This window comes from Tursiops truncatus, assembly GCF_011762595.2.
Source record: "Tursiops truncatus isolate mTurTru1 chromosome Y unlocalized genomic scaffold, mTurTru1.mat.Y SUPER_Y_unloc_1, whole genome shotgun sequence".
NCBI lineage: Eukaryota > Metazoa > Chordata > Mammalia > Artiodactyla > Delphinidae > Tursiops > Tursiops truncatus.
The window spans coordinates 490,389-511,993 of NW_022983136.1; the positions used below are offsets into that span (position 1 = coordinate 490,389).

Here is a 21,605-nt window from a genome sequence, read left to right on the forward strand (position 1 = left end):
CTCCATCTATTTGTATCATCTTTAAGTTCTTTCATCAGTGTCTTATAATTTTCTGCATACAGGTCTTTTGTCACCCTAGGTAGGTTTATTCCTAGATATTTTATTCTTTTTGTTGCAGTGGTAAATAGGAGTGTTTTCTTAATTTCACTTTCAGATTTTTCATCATTAGTGTGTAGGAATGCCAGGTATTTCTGTGCATTAATACGTATCCTGCTACTTTACCAAATTCAGTGATTAGCTCTAATAGTTTTCTGGTAGCATGTTTAGTATTCTGTATGTAGAATATCATGTCATCTGCAAGCAGTGGCAGCTTTACTTCTATTCCATTTGGATTCCTTTTATTTCTTTTTCTTCTCTGATTGCTGTGTCTAAAACTTCCAAAACTATGTGGAATAAGAGTAGTGAGAGTGGGCAACCATGTCTTGTTCCTGATCTTATTGGAAATGGTTTCAGTTTTTCACCATTGAGGATGATGTTGGCTGTGGGTTTGTCATATATGGCCTTTATTATTTTGAGGAAAGTTCCCTCTATGCCTACTTTCTGCAGGATTTTTATCTAAATGGGTGTTGAATTTTGTTGAAAGCTTTCTCTGCATCTATTGAGATGATCATATGGTTTTCCTCCTTCAATTTGTTAATATGGTGTATAACGTTGATTGATTTGCATATACTGAAGAATCCTTGTATTACTGGATTAAACCCCACTTGATCACGGTGTATGATCCTTTTAATGTGCTGTTGGATTCTGTTTGCTAGTATTTTGTTGAGGGTTTTTGCATCTATTTCATCAGTGAAATTGGCCTGTACTTTTCTTTCTTTGTGACATCTTTGTCTGGTTTTGGTATCAGGGTGATGGTGGTCTCGTAGGATGAGTTTTGGAGTGTTCCTCCCTCTGCTATATTTTGGAAGAGTTTGAGATGGATAAGTGTTAACTCTTCTCTAAATATTTGACACTATTCTTCTGTGAAGCCATCTGGTCCTGGGCTTTTGTTTGTTGGAAGATTCTATCAACTGTGATTTTTAATCACAGTTTCAATTTCAGTGCATGTGATTGGTCTGTTCATATTTTCTATTTCTTCCAGGTTCAGTCTTGGCAGGTTGTGCATTTCTAAGAATTTGTCCATTTCTTCCAGGTTGTCCATTTTATTGGCATAGAGTTGCTTGTAGTAGTCTCTCATGATCTTTTGTATTTGTGCAGTGTCAGTTGTTACTTCTCCTTTTTCATTTCTAATTCTATTGATTTGAGTCTTCTCCCTTTTTTTCTTGTTGAGTGTGGCTAATGGTTTATCATTTTGTGTATCTTCTCAAAGAACCATCTCTTAGTTTTATTGATATTTGCTATCGTTTCCTTCATTTCTTTTTCATTTATTTCTGATCTGGTCTTTATGATTTCTTTCCTTCTGCTAACTTTGGGGTTTTTTTGTTCTTCTTTTTCTAATTACTTTAGGTGCAAGGATGGGCTGTTTATTTGAGATGTTTCCTGTTTCTTAAGGTAGGATGTATTGCTATAAACTTCCCTCTTAGAACTGCTTTTGCTGCATCCCATAGATTTTGGGTCATCTTGTCTCCATTGTCATTTGATTCTAGGTATTTTTTGATTTCCTCTTTGATTTCTTCAGTGATCAGTTTGTTATTAAGTAGTGTATTGTTTTGCCTCCATGTGTTTAAATTTTTTACAGATCTTTTCCTGTAATTGATGTCTAGTCTCATAGCGTTGTGGTTGGAAAAGATACTTGGTATGATTTCAGTTTTCTTAAATTTACCAAGGCTTTATTTCGGACCCAAAATATGATTTATCATGGAGAATGTTCCATGAACACTTGAGAAAAATGTGTATTCTGTTGTTTTTGGATGGAATGTCCTATAAATATCAATTATTCCATCTTGTTTAATGTATCATTTAAAGCTTGTGTTTTCTTATTTATTTTCATTTTGGATGATCTGTCCATTGGTGAAAGTGGGTTGTTAAAAGTCCACTACTATGACTGTGTTACTGTCGATTTCCCCTTTTATGGCTGTTAGTATTTGCCTTATGTATTGAGGTGCTCCTGTGTTGGGTGCATAAATATTTACAATTTTATATCTTCTTCTTGGATCGATCCCTTGATCATTATGTAGTGTCCTTCTTTGTCTCTTCTAATAGTCTTTATTTTAAAGTCTATTTTGTCTGATATGAGAATTGCTACTCCAGCTTTGTTTTGAGTTCCATTTGCATGGAATATCTTTTCCATCCCCTCACTTTCAGTCTGTTGTGTCTGTAGGTTTGAAGTGGGTCTCTTGTAGACAGTATATATATGGGCCTTGTTTTTGTATCCATTCGGCCAGTCTGTGTGTTTTGGTGGGAGCATTTAATCCATTTACATTTAAGGTAGTTATCGATATGTATGTTCCTATTCCCATTTTGTTAATTGTTTTGGGTTTGTTATGGTAGGTGTTGTTCTTCTCCTGTGTTTCTTGCCTAGAGAAGTTCCTTTGGCATGTGTTGTAAAACTGGTTTGGTCATGCAGAACTCTCTCCGCTTTTCCTTGTCTGGAAAGGTTTTAATTTCTCCATCAAATATGAATGAGATCCTTGCTGGGTAGAGCAATCTTGGTTGTAGGTTTTTCTCCTTCATCAGTTTAAATATGTCCTGCCACTTCCTTCTGGCTTGCAGAGTTTCTCCTGAAAGATCAGCTGTTAACCTTATGGGAATTCCCTTGTATGTTATTTGTTGTTTTTCCCTTGCTGCTTTTTGTTTGTTTGTGAGTCTTTTGTTTTGTTTTTTTTTGTGGTACGCGGGCCTCTCACTGTTGTGGCCACTCCCGTTGTGGAGCACAAGCTCCGGACGTGCAGGCCCAGTGTCCATGGCTCACAGGCCCAGCTGTTCCGCGGCATCTTTGCTGCTTTTAATATGTTTTCTTTGTATTTAATTTTTGATAGTTTTATTAATATGTGTCTTGGCATGTTTCTCCATGGATTTATCCTGTATGGGACTCTCTGTGCTTCCTGGACTTGATTAACTATTTCCTTTCCCATATTAGGGAAGTTTTCAACTATAATCTCTTCAAATATTTTCTCAGTTCCTTTGTTTTTCTCTTCTTCTTCTGGGACCCCTATGATTTGAATGTTGGTGCGTTTAATGTTTCCTAGAGGTCTCTGAGACTGTCCTCAGTTCTTTACATTCTTTTTTCTTTATTCTGCTGTGCAGTAGTTATTTCAACTATTTTATCTTCCAGGTCAGTTATCCGTTCTTCTGCCTCTGTTATTCTGCCATTGATCCCTTCTAGAGTATTTTTCATTTGATTTATTGTGTTGTTCATCGTTGTTTGTTTCATCTTTAGTTCTTCTAGGTCCTTGTTAAACGTTTCTTGCATTTTGTCTATTCTATTTCCAAGATTTTGGATCATCTTTACTATCATTATTCTGAATTCTTTTTCAGGTAGACTGCCTATTTCCTCTTTATTTGTTAGGTCTGGTGGGTTTTTATCTTGCTCCTTCATGTTTTTCTGTCTTCTCATTTTGCTTATCTTCTGTGTTTGGGGTCTCCTTTTTGCAGGCTGTAAGTTCATAGTTCCTGTTGTTTTGGTGTCTGTTCCCAGTGGTAAGGTTGGTTCAGTGGGCTGTGTAGGCTTCCCAGTGGAGGGGACTAGTGCCTGTGTTCTGGTGGATGAGGCTGGATCTTGTCTTTCTGGTGGGCAGGTCCACATCTGGTGGTGTGTTTTGGCATGTCTGTGGCCTTATAATGATTTTAGGTAGCCTCTCTGCTAATGGGTGGGGTTGGTTTCTTGTCTTGCTAGTTGCTTGGCATAGGGTGTCCAGCACTGTAGCTTGCTGGTCGTTGAGTGAAGCTGGGTGCTGGTGTTGAGATGGAGATCTGTGGGAGATTTTTGCCGTTTGATATCACAGGGAGCTGGGAGGTCTCTTGTGGACCAGTGTCCTGAAGTTGGCTCTCCCACCTCAGAGGCACAGCAGTGACACCTGGCTGCAGCACCAAGAGCATTTCATTCACATGGCTCAGAATAAAAGGCAGAAAAAATAGAAAGAATGAAAGAAAGAAATAGGATAAAATAAAATAAAGTAGATCAAGCAAAATAAAGCTAGTAAAATAAAAAATAATTATTAAGAAAAAAATTTTAAAAAAGTAAAAATACAAACAAATATAAAAGCGGACGGACAGAACCCTAGGACAAATGCTGAAAGCAAAGCTATACAGACAAAATCTCACACAGAAGCATACACATACACACTCAGAAAAAGAGAAAAAGGGAAAAAAATAATATATATTAGTCCCAAATCCACCTCCTCAATTTGGGCTGATTTGTTGTCTATTCGTGTATTCCGCAGATGCAGGGTATATCAAGTTGATTGTGGAGCTTTAATCCGCTGCTCCTGAGGCTGCTGAGAGAGATTTCCCTTTCTCTTCTTTGTTTGCACAGCTCCCGGGGCTCAGCTTTGGATTTGGCCCCACCTCTGCATGTAGGTCGCCTGAGGGCATCTGTTTTTCGCTCAGACGGGATGGGGTTAAAGGAGCCGCTGATTCGGGGGCTCTGGCTCACTCAGGCCGGGAGAAGGGAGGGGCACGGAGTACCGGGTGAGCCTGCGGCTGCAGAGGCCAGTGTGACGTTGCACCAGCCTGAGGCGCGCTGTGCGTTCTCCTGGGGATGTTGTCCCTGGATCCCGGGACCCTGGCAGTGGTGGGCTGTACAGGGTCCCCGGAAGGGGTGTGTGGATAGTGACCTGTGCTCGCACACAGGCTTCTTGGTTGGCTTCCTAGTGTGTGGAAACCTCTCCTCCTTCATTGCTGCCTACCACTGGTGCAGTTCCCGTCCCTATTCTTTTGTCTCTGTTTTTTCTTTTGCCCTACCCAGGTATGCAGAGATGTATTTCTGATGTATCTGTGGGAATGATGGTGATCTCTTCGTCTTACTCTTCCGCCATCTTCCTCAACTCCCTCTACAAAGAGTTTAAAACACACGTGTAAGACATCATCAAAAAGCATAATAAAAAATGTGGACAAAATACTACAGTAAGTCTAGAAAACAGTGTGAACAAAATGAGAATACTAACAAAGGAAAATGCTGTATGCTAATGATGAACAATCGGTAAAGAAAACATAAATAAAAGAAGGTTATTCCATGCTCATGGATTTGAAGACTTAACATTATTCAAAGGATTATACTGTCCATGGTAATCAGTAGTTTTAGTTCAATCCCTGTCAAAGCCCCAATAGTGTTTTCTTTTTCAGAAATAGAAAATCCGTCCTCAACTTCATATGGAATTTCAAGGGATCCCCTAGGTAGCCAAAACATTTTGCAAAAGAAAGACCAAGGTGAAAGGACTCATACTTCCTGATTTCAAAACTTAGCACAAAGCCACAGTAAGTAAAACTGTGTGCTACTGGCATAAGGACAAACATGTGGACCAATGGAATAGAATACAGAGCCCATATATAAGCTCTCATATATATGGTCAATTGATTTTCCACAAAGGAGTCAAGACTGTTATTCATTACTAGAAAGGACACTCTGTTCAACAAATGGTGTTTGGAAAACTGGATATTCACATGCAGGGGAATGAAGCTGCAGCCTTACTTTACACTATAAAAAGGTTAACTCAGAATTGATGAAGGATGTAAATGCAGGAGCTAAGATTACAAAACTCTTTGAGGAAAACACAGAGGAAAATCTTCAGAGCATTGGATTTGGTAGTCTTTTCTTGGATATAACACAAGACAGCACAGAGAATAAAAGAAAAAATAGAAACTTTGTAATTCAAATAAAGTGTTATGCATTAAGTGATGCCAGCAGTTAAAAGGTATCCACAAAAATCAGAGAAAATATTTGCAAATCATATATTTTTTAAGTAGCATGCAGAACAAGAACAAAAAAACTCTTAAACCTAACAAAAGAAAGGCAAACAATTCAATTGAAAGGGGGTAAAACCTAAACAGATATTTCTTGAAAGAAGATGGACAAATGGCTAGTAAGCATATGAAAAAATGCTCAGCATCATTAATCATTGAGGAAATGCAAAGCCAAGAACAGTGAAATAATATTTCCCGCACAATAAGATGGTATATAATTTAAAAACTGCAAATAACAAGTGTTGGTGAGGATATGGAGAAATCGAACCCTTGTATGTTGCTGTTGATTATAAAACATGCAGCCATTCTGGAAAGCAGTTTGAGAATACTTCAAAAAGTACAACTTACTGTATGATCCAGCAGTTCCACTGCCAAATTTATCTATATGTAAAAGAGTTTAAAACAGGTATTCATATGAATTCATACATATTCATAGCAGCATTATTTTTCAGTAGAAAAGAGATAGAAATAGCTTGTGCCTATCAGCCGATGAATGCATATATATTCAATTATATATAGAATGGAATATTATTCAGCCATAAAAAGGAGTGAAGTAGTTAACATGCTATATGTTTGAATCTCAGAAATGTTATTATAAATGAAAGGAGCCAGACATAAGTTGTATGATTTTGTATGATTTTTTTATATGAAATATTCACAATAAGTAAATCGTTAGAGGAAAAAAGTGATTGTCATTTGCTTAAGGTCAGGGAACCAGTGATACTGCTTGTTCCTCTTGGGGCAGTGGAAATGTTTTAGAACTAGATAAGAAGCAGTGGTTGTACAACATGGTGATTGTATTAACTGCCACAGAATGGTTCAGTTTGAAAGCATTGTGTTAGGTGCATTTGAGCTCTCTAAAACATATATGAGCACAGTATGGGAATTGTTTTCACATTCTCTGTGGTTTATCTATGAAGATCTCAAGGGATTTTAGCATTTTTTTCTTACTAACATAACTGTTTTTCTTTAGGAAACAAAGATTTTAAAAGCTAGTTAAAATGGTACCACAATTATTTGCCATTTTAGTCACAATCCATCAGAATCAGTCAATCACTGGTTTAAATTATAAAAAATTGTATTAAAGGTGCAAGTAGTGAGAAAATTTTCTTTTAAATCTAACAAGAATGGAGAGTGGGGTGGGTCAACTGCCCAGTGAGAGTTGGAGACCTATAATTGGAGTGAAATGACTGCTTTAAAGAGAAGGGAAGCATTACATCTCTCTTCAAATAGTTTGTCTTATTCTGTTACAGAGCCTGGTGAACCTTACCAATGGTTTCAAGAATTTCTCCTTTATTACTGACTCTCTGCAGGATTTTTCTCAGAGTTTGGGCTCACTTGTAGATTCTCATTTGCCTCAACAGTTCTGTGATGCTTCATCTCAAACGGATATCATTGGAGAGGTATGCTTGCTTAAGGGACAAGAAACAAGTGTGCTGAGAGAGAAGGGCTTCTTTTGTGTTGCCATCAGCAGTTTTGTTTAATTTTCCATTTTCACAAATATTTAATGTTTTATGCAGTTAGGTTGAAAGACAGCATATTGTTTGATTCCCTCTTGTGAAGGTTCAATGGTATGGGATGCAGTTAAATTTTTAGCTACCTTTGTCCTTGTGACTTAGATTTTTTAAAAGAACCCTTTGCAGAGTTGAGATTAAACACTTTTTCAACAAAACATGACTTTCTAATGCACAGATTGGCAAGCTTTTTCTGTAGAAGGATCAGACAGTGAATGTATTAGGCTTTTCAGGGATGTGGTGTCTGTCAGCTATTCAGCTCTGCCATCTAGTATACAAGGACCCATAGGTTCTAGAAGAACAAATTGGTGTGGCTATGTTCCTATAAAACTTTACTTATTAGGTGGCAGAATGGATTTTTCCCCTGGTTGCCTGAGGATTGACTTTACAACACTAGGTTACTAAAGTCTTTGTAGCTGAGGCACTCTTGGCTTCTACTTTGATACTGTTTGTCATTGTTCTAAAAAAAGGTTAGGAAATTTACCTGAATTAAAATTAATTTTGTTTGAGACTTGGTAGAATTTCAAAATGCACTTTTGATAATGTGTGAATCTTTGAGTTAGGCGAGGGTTGGGAATCAGTATTTGAAACTGGACTGTGGATATTTAAAAGCAGTACTTTTGTAATGTCATTGAGTGACATTTGCTGTTAAGATTTTACCAAATAGAAATCCACTTGGACTGCTTCTTTTTCCTAAGACTTATTAAACAGAGATGTGTAAGTGGAAAGGTGAAGACAGAAAAAGATGAGAGAATAAAGAAAATAGATTGACATAAAACTCAGGTCTTGAAATAATTAGTACTGCAGGGGGAAGATGGTGGAAGAGTAACATGCGGAGATCACCTTCCTCCCCACAGATACATAAGAAATACATCTACACGTGGAACAACTCCTACAGAACACCTACTGAACGCTGGCAGAAGACCTCAGACCTCCCAAAAGGCAAGAAACTCCTTGCGTACCTGAGTAGGGCAAAAGAAAAAAGAATAAACAGAGACAAAAGAATAGGGATGGGACCTGCACCAGTGGAAGGGAGCTGTGAAGGAGGAAAAGTTTCTACACACTAGAAGGCCCTTCACGGGCGGAGACTGCAGGTGGTGGAGGGGGGAACTTTGGAGCCACGGAGGAGAGCGCAGAAACGGGTGTGGAGGGCAAAGCATTGAGATTCCTGCACAGAGGATCAGTGCCAACTGGCACTCACCAGCCCGAGAGGCTTGTCAGCTCACCTGCCGGGGCGGGCGGGGCTGGGAGCTGAGACTCAGGCTTCGGTTGGAGTGCAAGGAGAGGACTGGGGTTGGCGGCATGAACACATCCTGCAGGGCGTTAGTGCGCCGCGGCTAGCCGGGAGGGACTCCGGGGAAATGTCTGGACCTGCTTGAGAGTCAAGAGACTTTTTCTTCCCTCTTTGTTTCCTGGTGAACAAGGAGAGGGGATTACGAGTGCTGCTTAAAGGACCTCCAGAGACAGGCGCGAGCCGCGGCTAACAGCGCGGACCCCAGAGATGGGCGGGAGATGCTAAGGCCACTGTTGCCACCACCAAGAAGCCTGTGTGCGAGCACAGGTCACTCTCCACACCTCCCCTCCCGGGAGCCTGTGCAACCCGCCACTGCCAGGGTCCCAGGATCCAGGGACAACTTCCTGGTGAGAACACATGGCGAGCCTCAGGCTGCTGCAACGTCACGCCGGCCTCTGCCACATGGGCTCGCCCCACATCCGGACCCCTCCCTCCCCGCAGCCTGAGTGAGCCAGAGCCCCCAAATCATCCCAAATTGAGGAGGTAGATTTTGAGAATTTTAATATATTAAAAGATGTATTATTTTTTCCCCTTTTCCTTTTTTTGTGAGTGTCTTTGTGTATGCTTCTGTGTGAGATTTTGTCTGTATAGCTTTGGTTTCACCATTTGTCCTAGGACTCTGCCCATCCGGTTATTTTTTTACTTAAAAAAATTTTTTTTCTTAATAATTATTTTTTATTTTAATAATTCTATTTTGTTTTATCTTTATTTTATTTTATCCTCTTTCTTCCATTCTTTCTTTCCTTCCTTCTTTCCTTCCTTCCTTCCTACCTCCTTTCCTCCCTCCCTTGCTCCCTTCCTCCCTCCCTCCCTCCCTCCCTTCCTTCCTTCCTTCCTTCCTTCCTTCTTTCTTGCTTTCTTTTTCTCCACACTGGTCCAAAAGACATGTCCCAGCTCCACATAATATCACATGGTGAAAACCTCCCAGAGATCTCCATCTCACCACCAACACACAGATGCACTCAACACCAGCAAGCTGCAGTGCTGGACACTCTATGCCAAAAAACTAGAAGACAGTAACACAACCCCACCCATTAGCAGAGACGCTGCCAAAAAACATAATAAGACCAGAGACACGCCAAAACAAACCACCAGATGTGGACCGCCCACCAGAAAGAAAAGATCCAGCCGCATCCACCGGAACACAGGCACTAGTCCCTTTTACCAGGAAGCCTACACAACCCACTGAACCAACCTTAACCACTGGGGGCAGACACCAAAAATAAAGGGAACCACGAACCTGCAGCCTGCAAAAAGGAGACCCCAAACACAGTAAGATGAGCAAAATGAGAAACAGAAAAACACACAGCAGGAGGAGCAAGACAAAAACCCACCAGACCTAACAAATGAAGAGGATATAGGCAGTCTACCTGAAGAAGAATTCAGAATAATGTTAGTAAAGATGATCCAAAATGTTTGAAATAGAATAGAGAAAATGCAAGAAACATTTAACAAGAACCTAGAAGAACTAAAGAGGAAACAAGCAATGATGAAAAACAATAAATGAAATTAAAAATACTCTAGAAGGGATCAATGGCAGAATAACTGAGACAGAAGACCTGAAGACAGTGACCTGGAAGATAAAATAGTGGAAATACCTACTGCAGAGCAGAATAAAGAAAAAAGAATGAAAAGAACTGAGGACAGTCTCAGAGACCTCTGGGACAACAGTAAACACACCAACATTCAAATCATAGGGGTCCCAGAAGAAGAAGAGAAAAAGAAAGGGACTGAGAAAATATTTGAAGAGATTATAGTTGAAAACTTCCCCAGTTTGGGAAAGGAAATAGTTAATCAAGTCCACGAAGCACAGAGGGTCCCATACAGCATAAATCCATGGAGAAACGCACCAAGACACATATTAATAAAACTATCAAAAATTAAATACAAAGAAAACATATTAAAAGCAGCAAGGGAAAAATAACACACAACAGAATCCCCATAAGATTAACAGCTGATCTTTCAGCATAAACTCTGCAAGCCGAAGGGACTGGCAGGACATATTTAAAGTGATGAAGGAGAAAAACCTACAACCAAGATTACACTACCCAGCAAGGATCTCACTCAGATTTGATGGAGAAATTAAAACTTTACAGACAAGCAAAAGCTGAGAGAGTGGAGCAGCACCAACCAGCTTTAAAAGAAATGCTAAACGAACTTGTCTAGGCAAGAAACACAAGAGGAGGAAAAGACCTACAGTAACAAATCCAAAACAATTAAGAAATGGGAATAGGAACATACATATCGATAATTACCTTCAATGTAAGTGGATAAATGCTTCCACCGAAAGACACAGACTGCCTGAATGGATACAAAAAGAAGACCCTTATGTGTGCTGTCTATAAGACCCACTTCAGACCTAGGGACACATACAGACTGAAAGTGAGAGAATGGAAAAAGATATTCCATACAAATGGAAATGAAAAGAAAGCTGGAGTAGCAATTCTCATATAAGACAATATAGATTGAAAATAAAGACTATTACAAGAGACAAAGAAGGACACTATATAATGATCAAGGGATCGATCCGAGAAGAAGATATAACAATTGTAAATATTTATGCACCCAACATAGAAGCACCTCAATACATAAAGCAAATACTAACAGCCATAAAAGGGGAAATCGACAGTAACACATTCATAGTAGGGGACTTTAACAATCCGCTTTCACCAATGGAAAGATCATCCAAAATGAAAATAAAAAAGGAAAAACAAGCTTTAAATAATACATTAAACAAGATGGACTTAATTGATAATTATAGGACATTCCATCCAAAAACAACAGAACACACATTTCTCTCAAGTGTTCATGGAACATCTCCACGATAGATCAAATCTAGGGTCACAAATCAAGCATTGGTAAATTTAAGAAAATTGAAATTGTATCAAGTTTCCTTTCCGACCACAATGCTATGAGACTAGATGTCAACTACAGGGAAAGATCTGTAGAAAATACAAACACATGGAGGCTAAACAATACAGTACTTAATAACGAAGTGATCACTGAAGAAATCAAAGAGGAAATCAAAAAATACCTAGAAACAAATGACAATGGAGACACGACGACCCAAAACCTATGGGATGCATTAAAAGCAGTTCTAAGAGAGGTTTATAGCAATCAATCCTACCTTAAGAAACAGGAAACATCTCGAATTAACAACCTAACCTTGCACCTAAAGCAAATAGAGAAAGAAGAACAAAAGTACCCCAAAGTTAGTGGAAGGAAAGAAATCATAAAATCAGATCAGAAGTAAATGAAAAAGAAATGAAGGAAATGATAGCAAATATCAATAAAACTAAAAGCTGGTTCTTTGAGAAGATAAATATTATTGATAAACCATTAGCCAGACTCAGCAAGAAAAAAAGGGAGAAGACTCAATAGAATTAGAAATGAAAAAGGAGAAGTAACAACTGACACTGCAGAAATACAAAAGATCATGAGAGATTACTGCAAGCAACTCTATGCCAATAAAATGGACAACCTGGAAGAAATGGACAAATTCTTAGAAATACACAACCTGCCAAGACTGAATCAGGAAAAAATAGATAATATGAACAGACCAATCACAGGCAATGAAATTGAAACTGTGATTAAAAATCTCCCAACAAACAAAAGCCCAAGACCAGATGGCTTCACAGGCAAATTCCATCAAACATTTAGAGAAGAGCTAACACCTATCCTTCTCAAACTCTTCCAAAATATAGCAGAGGGAGGAACACTCCCAAACTCATTCTACAAGGCCACCATCACCCTGATACCAAAACCAGACAAGGATGTCACAAAGACAGAAAACTACAGGCCAATATCACTGATGAACATACATGCAAAAATCCTCAACAAAATACTGGCAAACAGAACCAACAGCACATTAAAAGGATCATACACCATGATCAAGTGATACACCATATTAACAAATTGAAGGAGAAAAACCATATGATCATCTCGATAGATGCAGTGAAAGTTTTTGACAAAATTCACACCCATTTATGATAAAAACCCTGCCGAAAGTAGGCATAGAGGGAACTTTCCTCAACATAATAAAGGCTATATATGACAAACCCACAGCCAACATTGTCCTCAATGGTGAAAAACTGAAATCATTTCCACTAAGATTAGTAACAAGACAAAGTTGCCCTATCTCACCACTCTTATTCAACATAGTTTTGGGAGTTTTAGCCACAGCAATCACAGAAGAAAAGGAAATGAAAGGAATCCAAATTGGAAAAGAAGAAGTAAAGCTGTCACTCTTTGCAGATGACATGATACTACACATAGAGAATCCTAAATATGCTACCAGAAAACTACTAGAGCTAATCAATGAATTTGGTAAAGTAGCAGGATACAAAGTTAATGCACAGAAATCTCTGGCATTCCTATACACTAATGATGAAAAATCTGAAAGTGAAATTAAGAAAACACTCCCATTTACCATTGTAACAAAAATAAAATATCTAGGAATAAACCTGCCTAAGGAGACAAAAGACCTGTATGCATAAAATTATCAGACACTGATGAAAGAAATTAAAGATGATACAAATAGATGGAGAGATATACCATGTTCTTGGATTGGAAGAATCAGCATTGTGAAAATGACTCCACTACCCAAAGCAATCTACAGATTCAATGCAATCCCTATCAAACTACCACTGAAATTTTTCACAGAACTAGGACAAAAAATTTCACAATTTGTGTGGAATTACAAGAGACTCCGAATAGCCAAAGCAATCTTGAGAATAAAAAACAGAGCAGTAGGAATCAGGCTCCCTGACTTCAGACTATACTACAAAGCTACAGTAATCAAGACAGTATGGTACTGGCACAAAAACAGAAAGATAGATCAATGGAACAGGATAGAAAGCCCAGATATAAACCCATGCACATATGGTCACCTTATCTTTGATAAAGGAGACAGGAATGTACAATGGAGAAAGGACAGCCTCTTCAGGAAGTGGTACTGCGAAAACTGGACAGGTACATGTAAAAGTATGAGATTAGATCACTCCCTAACACCACACACACAAAAAAACTCAAAATGGATTAAAGACCTAAATGTAAGGAGAAAAACTATCAAACTCTTACAGGAAAACATAGGTAGAGTACTCTATGACATAAATCACAGCAAAATCTTTTTTGACCCACCTCCTAGAGAAATGGAAATAAAAACAAAAATAAACAAATGGGGCCTAATGAAACTTCAAAGCTTTTGCACAGCAAAGGAACCATAAAAAATACCAAAAGACAACCCTCAGAATGGTAGAAAATATTTGCAAATGAAGCAACTGACAAAGGATTAACCTCCAAATTTTATATGCAGCTCATGCAGCTCAATAACAAAAAAACAAACAATCCAATCCAAAAATGGGCAGACGACCTAAATAGACATTTTTCCAAAGAAGATATACAGACTGCCAACAAACACATGAAAGAATGCTCAACTTCATTAATCATTAGAGAAATGCAAATCAAAACTACGATGACATATCATCTCACAGCAGTCAGAAAAGCCATCATCAAAAAATCTAGAAACAATAAATGCTGGAGAGGGTGTGGAGAAAAGGGAACACTCTTCCACTGTTGGTTGGAATGTAAATTGAGATAGGCACTGTGGAGAACAGTATGGAGGTTCATTAAAAACTACAAATAGAACTACCATATGACCCAGCAATACCACTACTGGGCATATACCCTGAAAAAACCATAATTCAAAAAGAGTCATGTACCAAAATGTTCATTGCAGCTCTATTTACAATAGCCCAGAGATGGAAACAATCTAAGTGTCCATCATTGGATGAATGGATAAAGAAGATGTGGCACATATATATAATGCAGTATACTCAGACATAGAAAGAAACGAAATTGAGCTATTTGTAATGAGGTGGATGGACCTAGAGTCTGTCATACAGAGCGATGTAAGTCAGAAAGAGAAAGACAAATACCATATGCTAACACATGTATATGGAATTTAAGAAAAAAATGTCATGAAGAACCTAGGGGTAAGACAGGAATAGAGACACAGACCTACTAGAGAATGGACTTAAGGATATGGGGATTGGGAAGGGTAAGCTGTGACAAAGCGAGAGAGTGGCATGGACATATATACACTACCATATCTAAAATTGATAGCTAGTGGGAAGCAGCCGCAAAACACAGGTAGATCGACTTGGTGCTTTGAGACCACCTAGAGGGGTGGGATAGGGAATGTGGGACGGAGGGAGACGCAAGAGGGAAAAGATATGGGAACATATGTGTATGTATAACTGATTCAGTTTGTTATAAAGCAGAAACTAACACACTGTTGTAAAAGAATTATACTCCCATAAAGTTGTTAAAAAAATTGTTATATTGCAGGTTTGGAATTTGAGGCTCAGAGAGGTGAAGTGACTTGCCCAAGGTCACACAGCTTATTCTTGTTTGATTGTAAATCTTGTGTTGTTAACAGTACTAGTCATTAAATGTTCAAAATGAGAAAAAAAATAATTAGCTACTATTTTGAAACTCAGCAAACATTTCCTCTTTTGGAAGTATAGTAAATAATGAGTATTTCTTGAATTTTCTGGAACAGCCTATTTTCAGTTTTCCCCTCATTTTCCTAATAGTACACTTGTACATTTTCAACCACATGTATTATGTGGTTAAAGAATATGGTCACTAACTGTAACACACAGGGAAGAATCTGTTAACCCAAAAAATAATATTTTTTTCTAAAGATTTTGGAGTGACTGAGAGAAGGAAAGAAGTCTGACTCACTCAGTTTCTTTAGTTAGTCATTGCTTCTTGTCAGGAGGTTAGAATTAGAATGTATTTATTTCTAACTAGCATGAGGAGAAAGGGGTTAGATCAAAGACTTTTGTAATGATTTATATAGAATGTCCTAAACCTTTTGGTGTGAAGCTTGTTACAGAGTTATAATAACAATAGCAGTAAATTCTTCTTATTGATGAAACTCTTAAGTGTACGGGAGCAGGCATCTTCCCACGTCTGACCTCATTTTAACCAGTTGTTCCCATCTCTGTTACGTAGTATGATGAGGAGACTAAGGTGCCAGGTTACCTAAGGTCTTAAAGCTGAGAGAGGCAAGTCTGGGTTCAAAATTACATCTCTGATGATTAAACTCCTGCACTGTCTACTACATCATGTTACTATAGAGAAAAATACCAAAAAGCTATGCCCTATATCATAAGTACATATGATATCATATATTAGCTCTTGCTATGTGGGTTTTAAAACTGCAGTCAAAGTGTCAGGTCAATTAGAAAGTCAGTCTCAGATTAGGTGACCAAACAAGCAAGAATGTACAAGGGGGAAAAGACAGTCTCTTCAATAAGGAATGCTGGGAAAACTGGACAGCTACATGTAAAAGAATGAAATTAGAACATTCTCTGACATCATACACAAAAATAAACTCAAAATGGGTTAGTAAGACCAGATGCTATAAAACTCTTAGAGGAAAACATAGGAAGAACAGTCTTTGACATAAATCACAGGAAGATCATTTTTGACCCACCTCCTAGAGTAATGAAAATAAAAACAAAAATAAGCAAATGGGACCTCATTAAACTGAAAATCTTCTGCCCAGCAAAGGAAACCATAAACAAAATGAAAAGACTAGGGAAAGACAGATGAGAAAAAATATTTGCAGAGTGACCAACAAGGGATAAATCTCCAAAATATACAAACAGCTCATGCAGCTGGATATCAAAAAGAAACAAACAAGGCAATCAAAAAAATGGGTGGAAGATCTAAGTAGACATTTCTCAAAATAAGACATACTGATCGCCAAAAGTCACATGAAAATATGCTCAACATCACTAATTATCGGAGAAATGCAAATCAAAATTACAATGCGATATCACCTCACAGCAGTCAGAATGCCCATTATCAAAAAGTCTACAAGCAATAAATTCCACTGTTGTTGGAAATGTAAACTGGTGCAGCCACTATGGATAACAGTATGGAGCTTCCTTAAAAAGCTAAAAATAGAGCTACATATGATCCTGCTATCCCAATCCTGGGCATATATCCAGAGAAAACCATAATTCGAAAAAATACATGCACCCCAGTGTTCACTGCAGCACTATTTACAATAGCCAGGACATGGAAGCAAGCTAAGTGTCCATTGACCATGGAATGATAAAGATGTGGTACATATATACAATGGAATACTACTCAGCCATAAAAAAGAATGAAATAATGCCATTTGCAGCAATATGGATGGAACTAGAGATTACCATACTAAGTGAAGTAGGTCAGACAGAGAAAGACAAATATCATATGATATTGCTTATATGTGGAATCAAAAAAAACGATACAAATGAACCTATATACAAAACAGAAATAGAGTCACAGATGTAGAAAACAAACTGTGGTTAGACGGGGAAAGGGGAGGAGGGATAAACTGGAAGATTGGGATTGACATATAGACACTACTATGTGTAAAGTTTATAGCTAATAAGGACCTACTCTATAGCATAGGGAACTCTACTCAACAGTCTGTAATGACCTACGTGGGAAAAGAATTTTAAAGAGCGGATACATGTATATGTAAAACTGATTCACTTTGCTATACACCTGAAACTAACACAACATTGTAAATCACCTATACTCTTCAGCATGGCAGTTTGTTTCACCAAAATGTGCAAGCTGAGAAGGCAATAGAGAAAGTCACCTAACATGATGGGAGTAACAATCCATTGTAACCTAATCACAGAAATGACTTTTCTTTACTTTTGCTCTTTTCTGTTGGATCGAATCAAGTCACTGGGTCCAACCTACTTTCTAGTAGAGGTGAACACACCTGGGCTGAATAACAGAAAGTGAAGATTGTTGAGGGCCAACTTAGAAGTGTATCTATTTTAGTTAATATTATGAGCCAGTTTTGAGGGCAGGTGTTAGGTATATGACATGTTTTCCAAGAATAGGGATTTGTAACCAGAGACTTACAAGCAATATCAGCATAACATTGGAATTTGGAATTTGTGGTACATGGTATAGGACTATATAGAAACTGAGACAGGAACCATTTTGGTATTTTTTAATTGTAGGTTGCTTTGTTTTTGACTAAAACATTTTTATTTGTCTCAAAGAAGAGTGAAGCCTACAAGTTTGTAAATTACTTTTAGAAGAGATTTAAGGAGTGAAGTGTATTAATCTCACTGAAGAATCAGCTCAGTGATAAAGAGGGTGATGAAAAGACAAGTAGAGCATTTCCTTTCTGGAAAGTTTCTGAAGATGTCAAACTTCATATCTAAATATGTATACTGAGCAGAGTTTGTGGAAAGGGGGAGCTGATAGAACTGTTTAAATATATGATTGTGACTCATTTCATTGGAGAATTTTCAGTGCACCATAAGCCACTTCTTCATCTTGTCGTTCAGTATATTTCCAAGGCAATACACGTGTAGAGAAATTCACAATAGAAACTTATCAAAATGTGTATCAACAGATAAATTACTAATCATTCAAGTAGAATGTTCTTAAATATTTGTTGACATGAAGTTATTAAAAGGAAAAAGACTTAGTGGTCATAATATATGATCTAATAAAGTCAAGTCTACACCTAGAAGGATTTTTTTAAAATTTATTTATTGTTGGCTGCATTGGGTCTTTGTTGTGTGCAGGCTTTCTCTAGTTGCAGCAAGCGGGGGCTACTCTTCATTGTGGTGCGCGGGCTTCTCATTGTGGTGGCTTCTCTTGCGCAGCATGGGCTATAGGTGCGCGGGCTTCATTAGTTGCAGCATGCAGGCTCAGTAGTTGTGGCTTGCAGGCTCTAGAGCACAGGCTCAGTAGTTGCGGTGCACAGGCTTAGTTGCTCCATGGCATGTAGGATCTTCCTGGACCAGGAATTGAACCCGTGTCCCCTGCATTGGCAGGAGGGTTCTTAACCCGTGCACCACCAGGGAAGTCCCTGAAGGATTTGTTGAAAATACATTTTTATGACATTTCCAGGAATGAAAAAAGTAAGCCACAGTTGTGTTTCGTATAGGTCTTTTTGTTTTGTCTAGCATGTCGTTCACTTCAGTGTAATTAGTAGGAAAAATATTTAAATACAACTACTGATTGGATCCAGAACACCACATTTTATATTCTAGCTCTTAAAGTAATATTGCCCAATCCCAGTCATTTTTATTCTTTGATTTCCTTATTTTTACATTTTGTTCTTTTATATAGCATACCATATTGGAGAGAGTTATCCTATATCCCAAACACATACTAGTCTGTCTTCTTCAGATTTTATTATTTCTTAGTAGGACATGATCATTCCGTATTCATTGAGAAACTTGATATTTGAGAACACTGTACAAAATGGGATAATATTTTAAACCTTTGTATCAACTCTTAATAAATTATTTCTTTCTTTAAAAACTTCAATTTTGGGCTTCCCTGGTAGCGCAGTGGTTGAGAGTTCCCCTGCCGATGCAGGGGACACAGGTTCGTGCCCCAGTCCGGGAAGATCCCACATGCCGCGGGGTGGCTGGGCCCGTGAGCCATGGCTGCTGAGCCTGCGTGTCCGGAGCCTGTGCTCCGCAACAGGAGAGGCCACAACAGTGAGAGGCCCGCGTACCACAAAAAACAAAAACAAAAAACTTCAATTTTGTTTCATATAATAACAAACGAATATTTTTCCCCTGGGGAAAAAAAGTCCACTGTTTAGATAATATTAAACCCAGGTTCCCAAACCCCTCTGGTCAGAGATTGCAACAGAATTTTATTTGGTACATTTCCTTCCAGTGCTTTAAAAAATTGAAATTTAAAGAAGAATTAAAAGAATATTTTTAACTGTTGCTGAAATTTAAATGAATTTACAATTTTGAAAATGTTTTAATATGAATTTTTATTGTTTTTCTTTTATTCCCCAAAGTTTGCCTTTGATGATAAAGCAAACCTTGTAGACCAAGTCAGACTTAATCGGCAATGTGAGGAGGCCAGAAAGAGGTAAGAAACTCATTTTAAAAATCTTGCCTCCTGCTTACTTCTTTTTCCCTGGAGAGAAATTGAACACAGTTCAGTATGTGTCTACCTACAATTTTACCAAAATGCAGTGTCTAATGTAATACAAAATAATGGATTCTCATTTTTTGTTTAGCTTCCGAATACATGTAACAAAATGTCAAGTGCATTTAAAATGTCAAATTCAAAATATTGCTAACACTTGTAAAGATCTGATTCATTAAGAATGGAGATTTTTCAGCTTTTTTTTATCCTTCTGGCTGAGAACTCCCTTTTTCCTTCCTCTTAGACTGAGTATCAGTCCCTCAGACCAGCCTAAGTTAAACTATTGTTTTTTCCTTTTAGTTATTTAGCTCAATAGGTTAATGTTGAGCCATTAATGGAAAAAGCCACACATAATTGTTTTCAAAGACATTTTAAGTACTAGAGTAACAGGTAATAGCAGTAGATATTCCATTTCATTTTGTTTGAAAGAATTTAGATGCAATTATTTATATTGACCTAAATAATAATAAATAGTCTGGCTTCTGAAATTCAATATTTGACTATATTTGTGCCTGTTTGTTTATCTTTCCTAGTCTTAATTTTAGAACATGGGCAAAACTGAGACAATTAATACGTCATATTTCTCCTAAAATGCTTAGGGCCCCTTGTTTTCAATATTGTCCCACTGCTTTAGCATTACTGTCACCTGCTTAGCGACTTTATCTCTTTTCACCCTTTGGTAACTTGTTAAAACACAGTTGTTTAAAATATGTCCTACTTAAAGCTATAAAGCGTATCAAAAAGAAATTTCTTTCGTCAAAAATGAAATACTATCTTGAAGACAAAACAGCAGGATACCAGCTAGTGTAAGGAGGATACTTTCTGGCTAAATAATTGGCTCTCATCATTGTGTATAATTTATGTATGTCTGGAATTTCACTTTTCTTGGCTTCTTAGAAAATGTAAAAATATCAACAGAAGCAGCTCACATGACTCCCTGCTAAGGACAAGCATTAACTGACCTAGGTCTTCAGTTTGCTAAGTGGTTTTATATTCAATTTATTCTTGCTTGTTATGATGTAGTAGTGTTGGACTTTAAAATTTCCACATGTAATATTTCAAAATTCATTATCCATATTGATTATCTACAGTGGTCACATTATTAATCATATACTTCTTCTCTTTAGCTTGCTCGTATTTTTTGAAGGAATGTTGCCTCTTGTGAATATTCCTCTGGGCATTTTGCATGTTTGTTCTGAAAATGCATAGTGTAGGCTGGAATTTGCCAGGCTGCACTAAACTCAGAAAATAGGTCAATGCTATGCTTAGCAAGTAATTGTTACATGTTTTGCTGTAACATTTACCAAACACAGTGAGTGATTTCTTATTTTCTAGAGATGTAACCTTTAAGGTTACAGTGAATAACCTTTAAAATGTCTAGGTAACTACTTAGGTAGATTATTCATGAAAGAACATTGCATTTCACCTTCTTATGTATATTTTATATTTTACATATATTTTATTTTTTAGAGCATTTTCAGGTTTACAGCAAAACTCAGTGGACAATATAGAGTTCCCATGTACTTCTTACCTATCTACACATATAACCTCCCTCACTATAAACATCTCCAGAGATGTACCAGAGGGTAAGTACATTTGTTACAATTCATGAACCTACATTGTCACATCATAATCACCTGAAGTCCATCGTTCCTTTACATTAGGGTTCATTCATGGTATTGTACATTCTGTGCATTTGGACAAATGTATAATGACATGTATCCAATATTATGGTATTCAGTACAGTCTTTTCAATTCCCTAAAAATCCACAGTGCTTTGCCTACTCATTCCTTCCTCAGCACTAACCTATGAAAACCACTGAGTATTTACTAACTCCATAGTTTTCCAGAAAATCATATACATATAATCATGCAGTATGTAGCCTTTTCAGATTGACTTCTTCACTTATAATACTGTGTAAATTTCCTTCCTGTATTTCATGTCTTGATGGCTCATTCCTTTT

At 37.6% G+C, this 21,605-nt stretch overlaps 1 protein-coding gene across 1 annotated transcript in view; it reads left to right on the forward strand.

Annotated features, from left to right (window-relative positions):
- The window catches only part of LOC117310625 (protein WWC3-like), a 160,262-nt gene that overhangs the window by 67,290 nt on the left and 71,367 nt on the right, over positions 1-21,605 (forward strand). Inside the window, 2 exon segments of the mRNA XM_073799779.1 lie at positions 7,095-7,244; positions 19,508-19,581. Coding sequence (XP_073655880.1) covers positions 7,095-7,244; positions 19,508-19,581 — 224 coding nt within the window.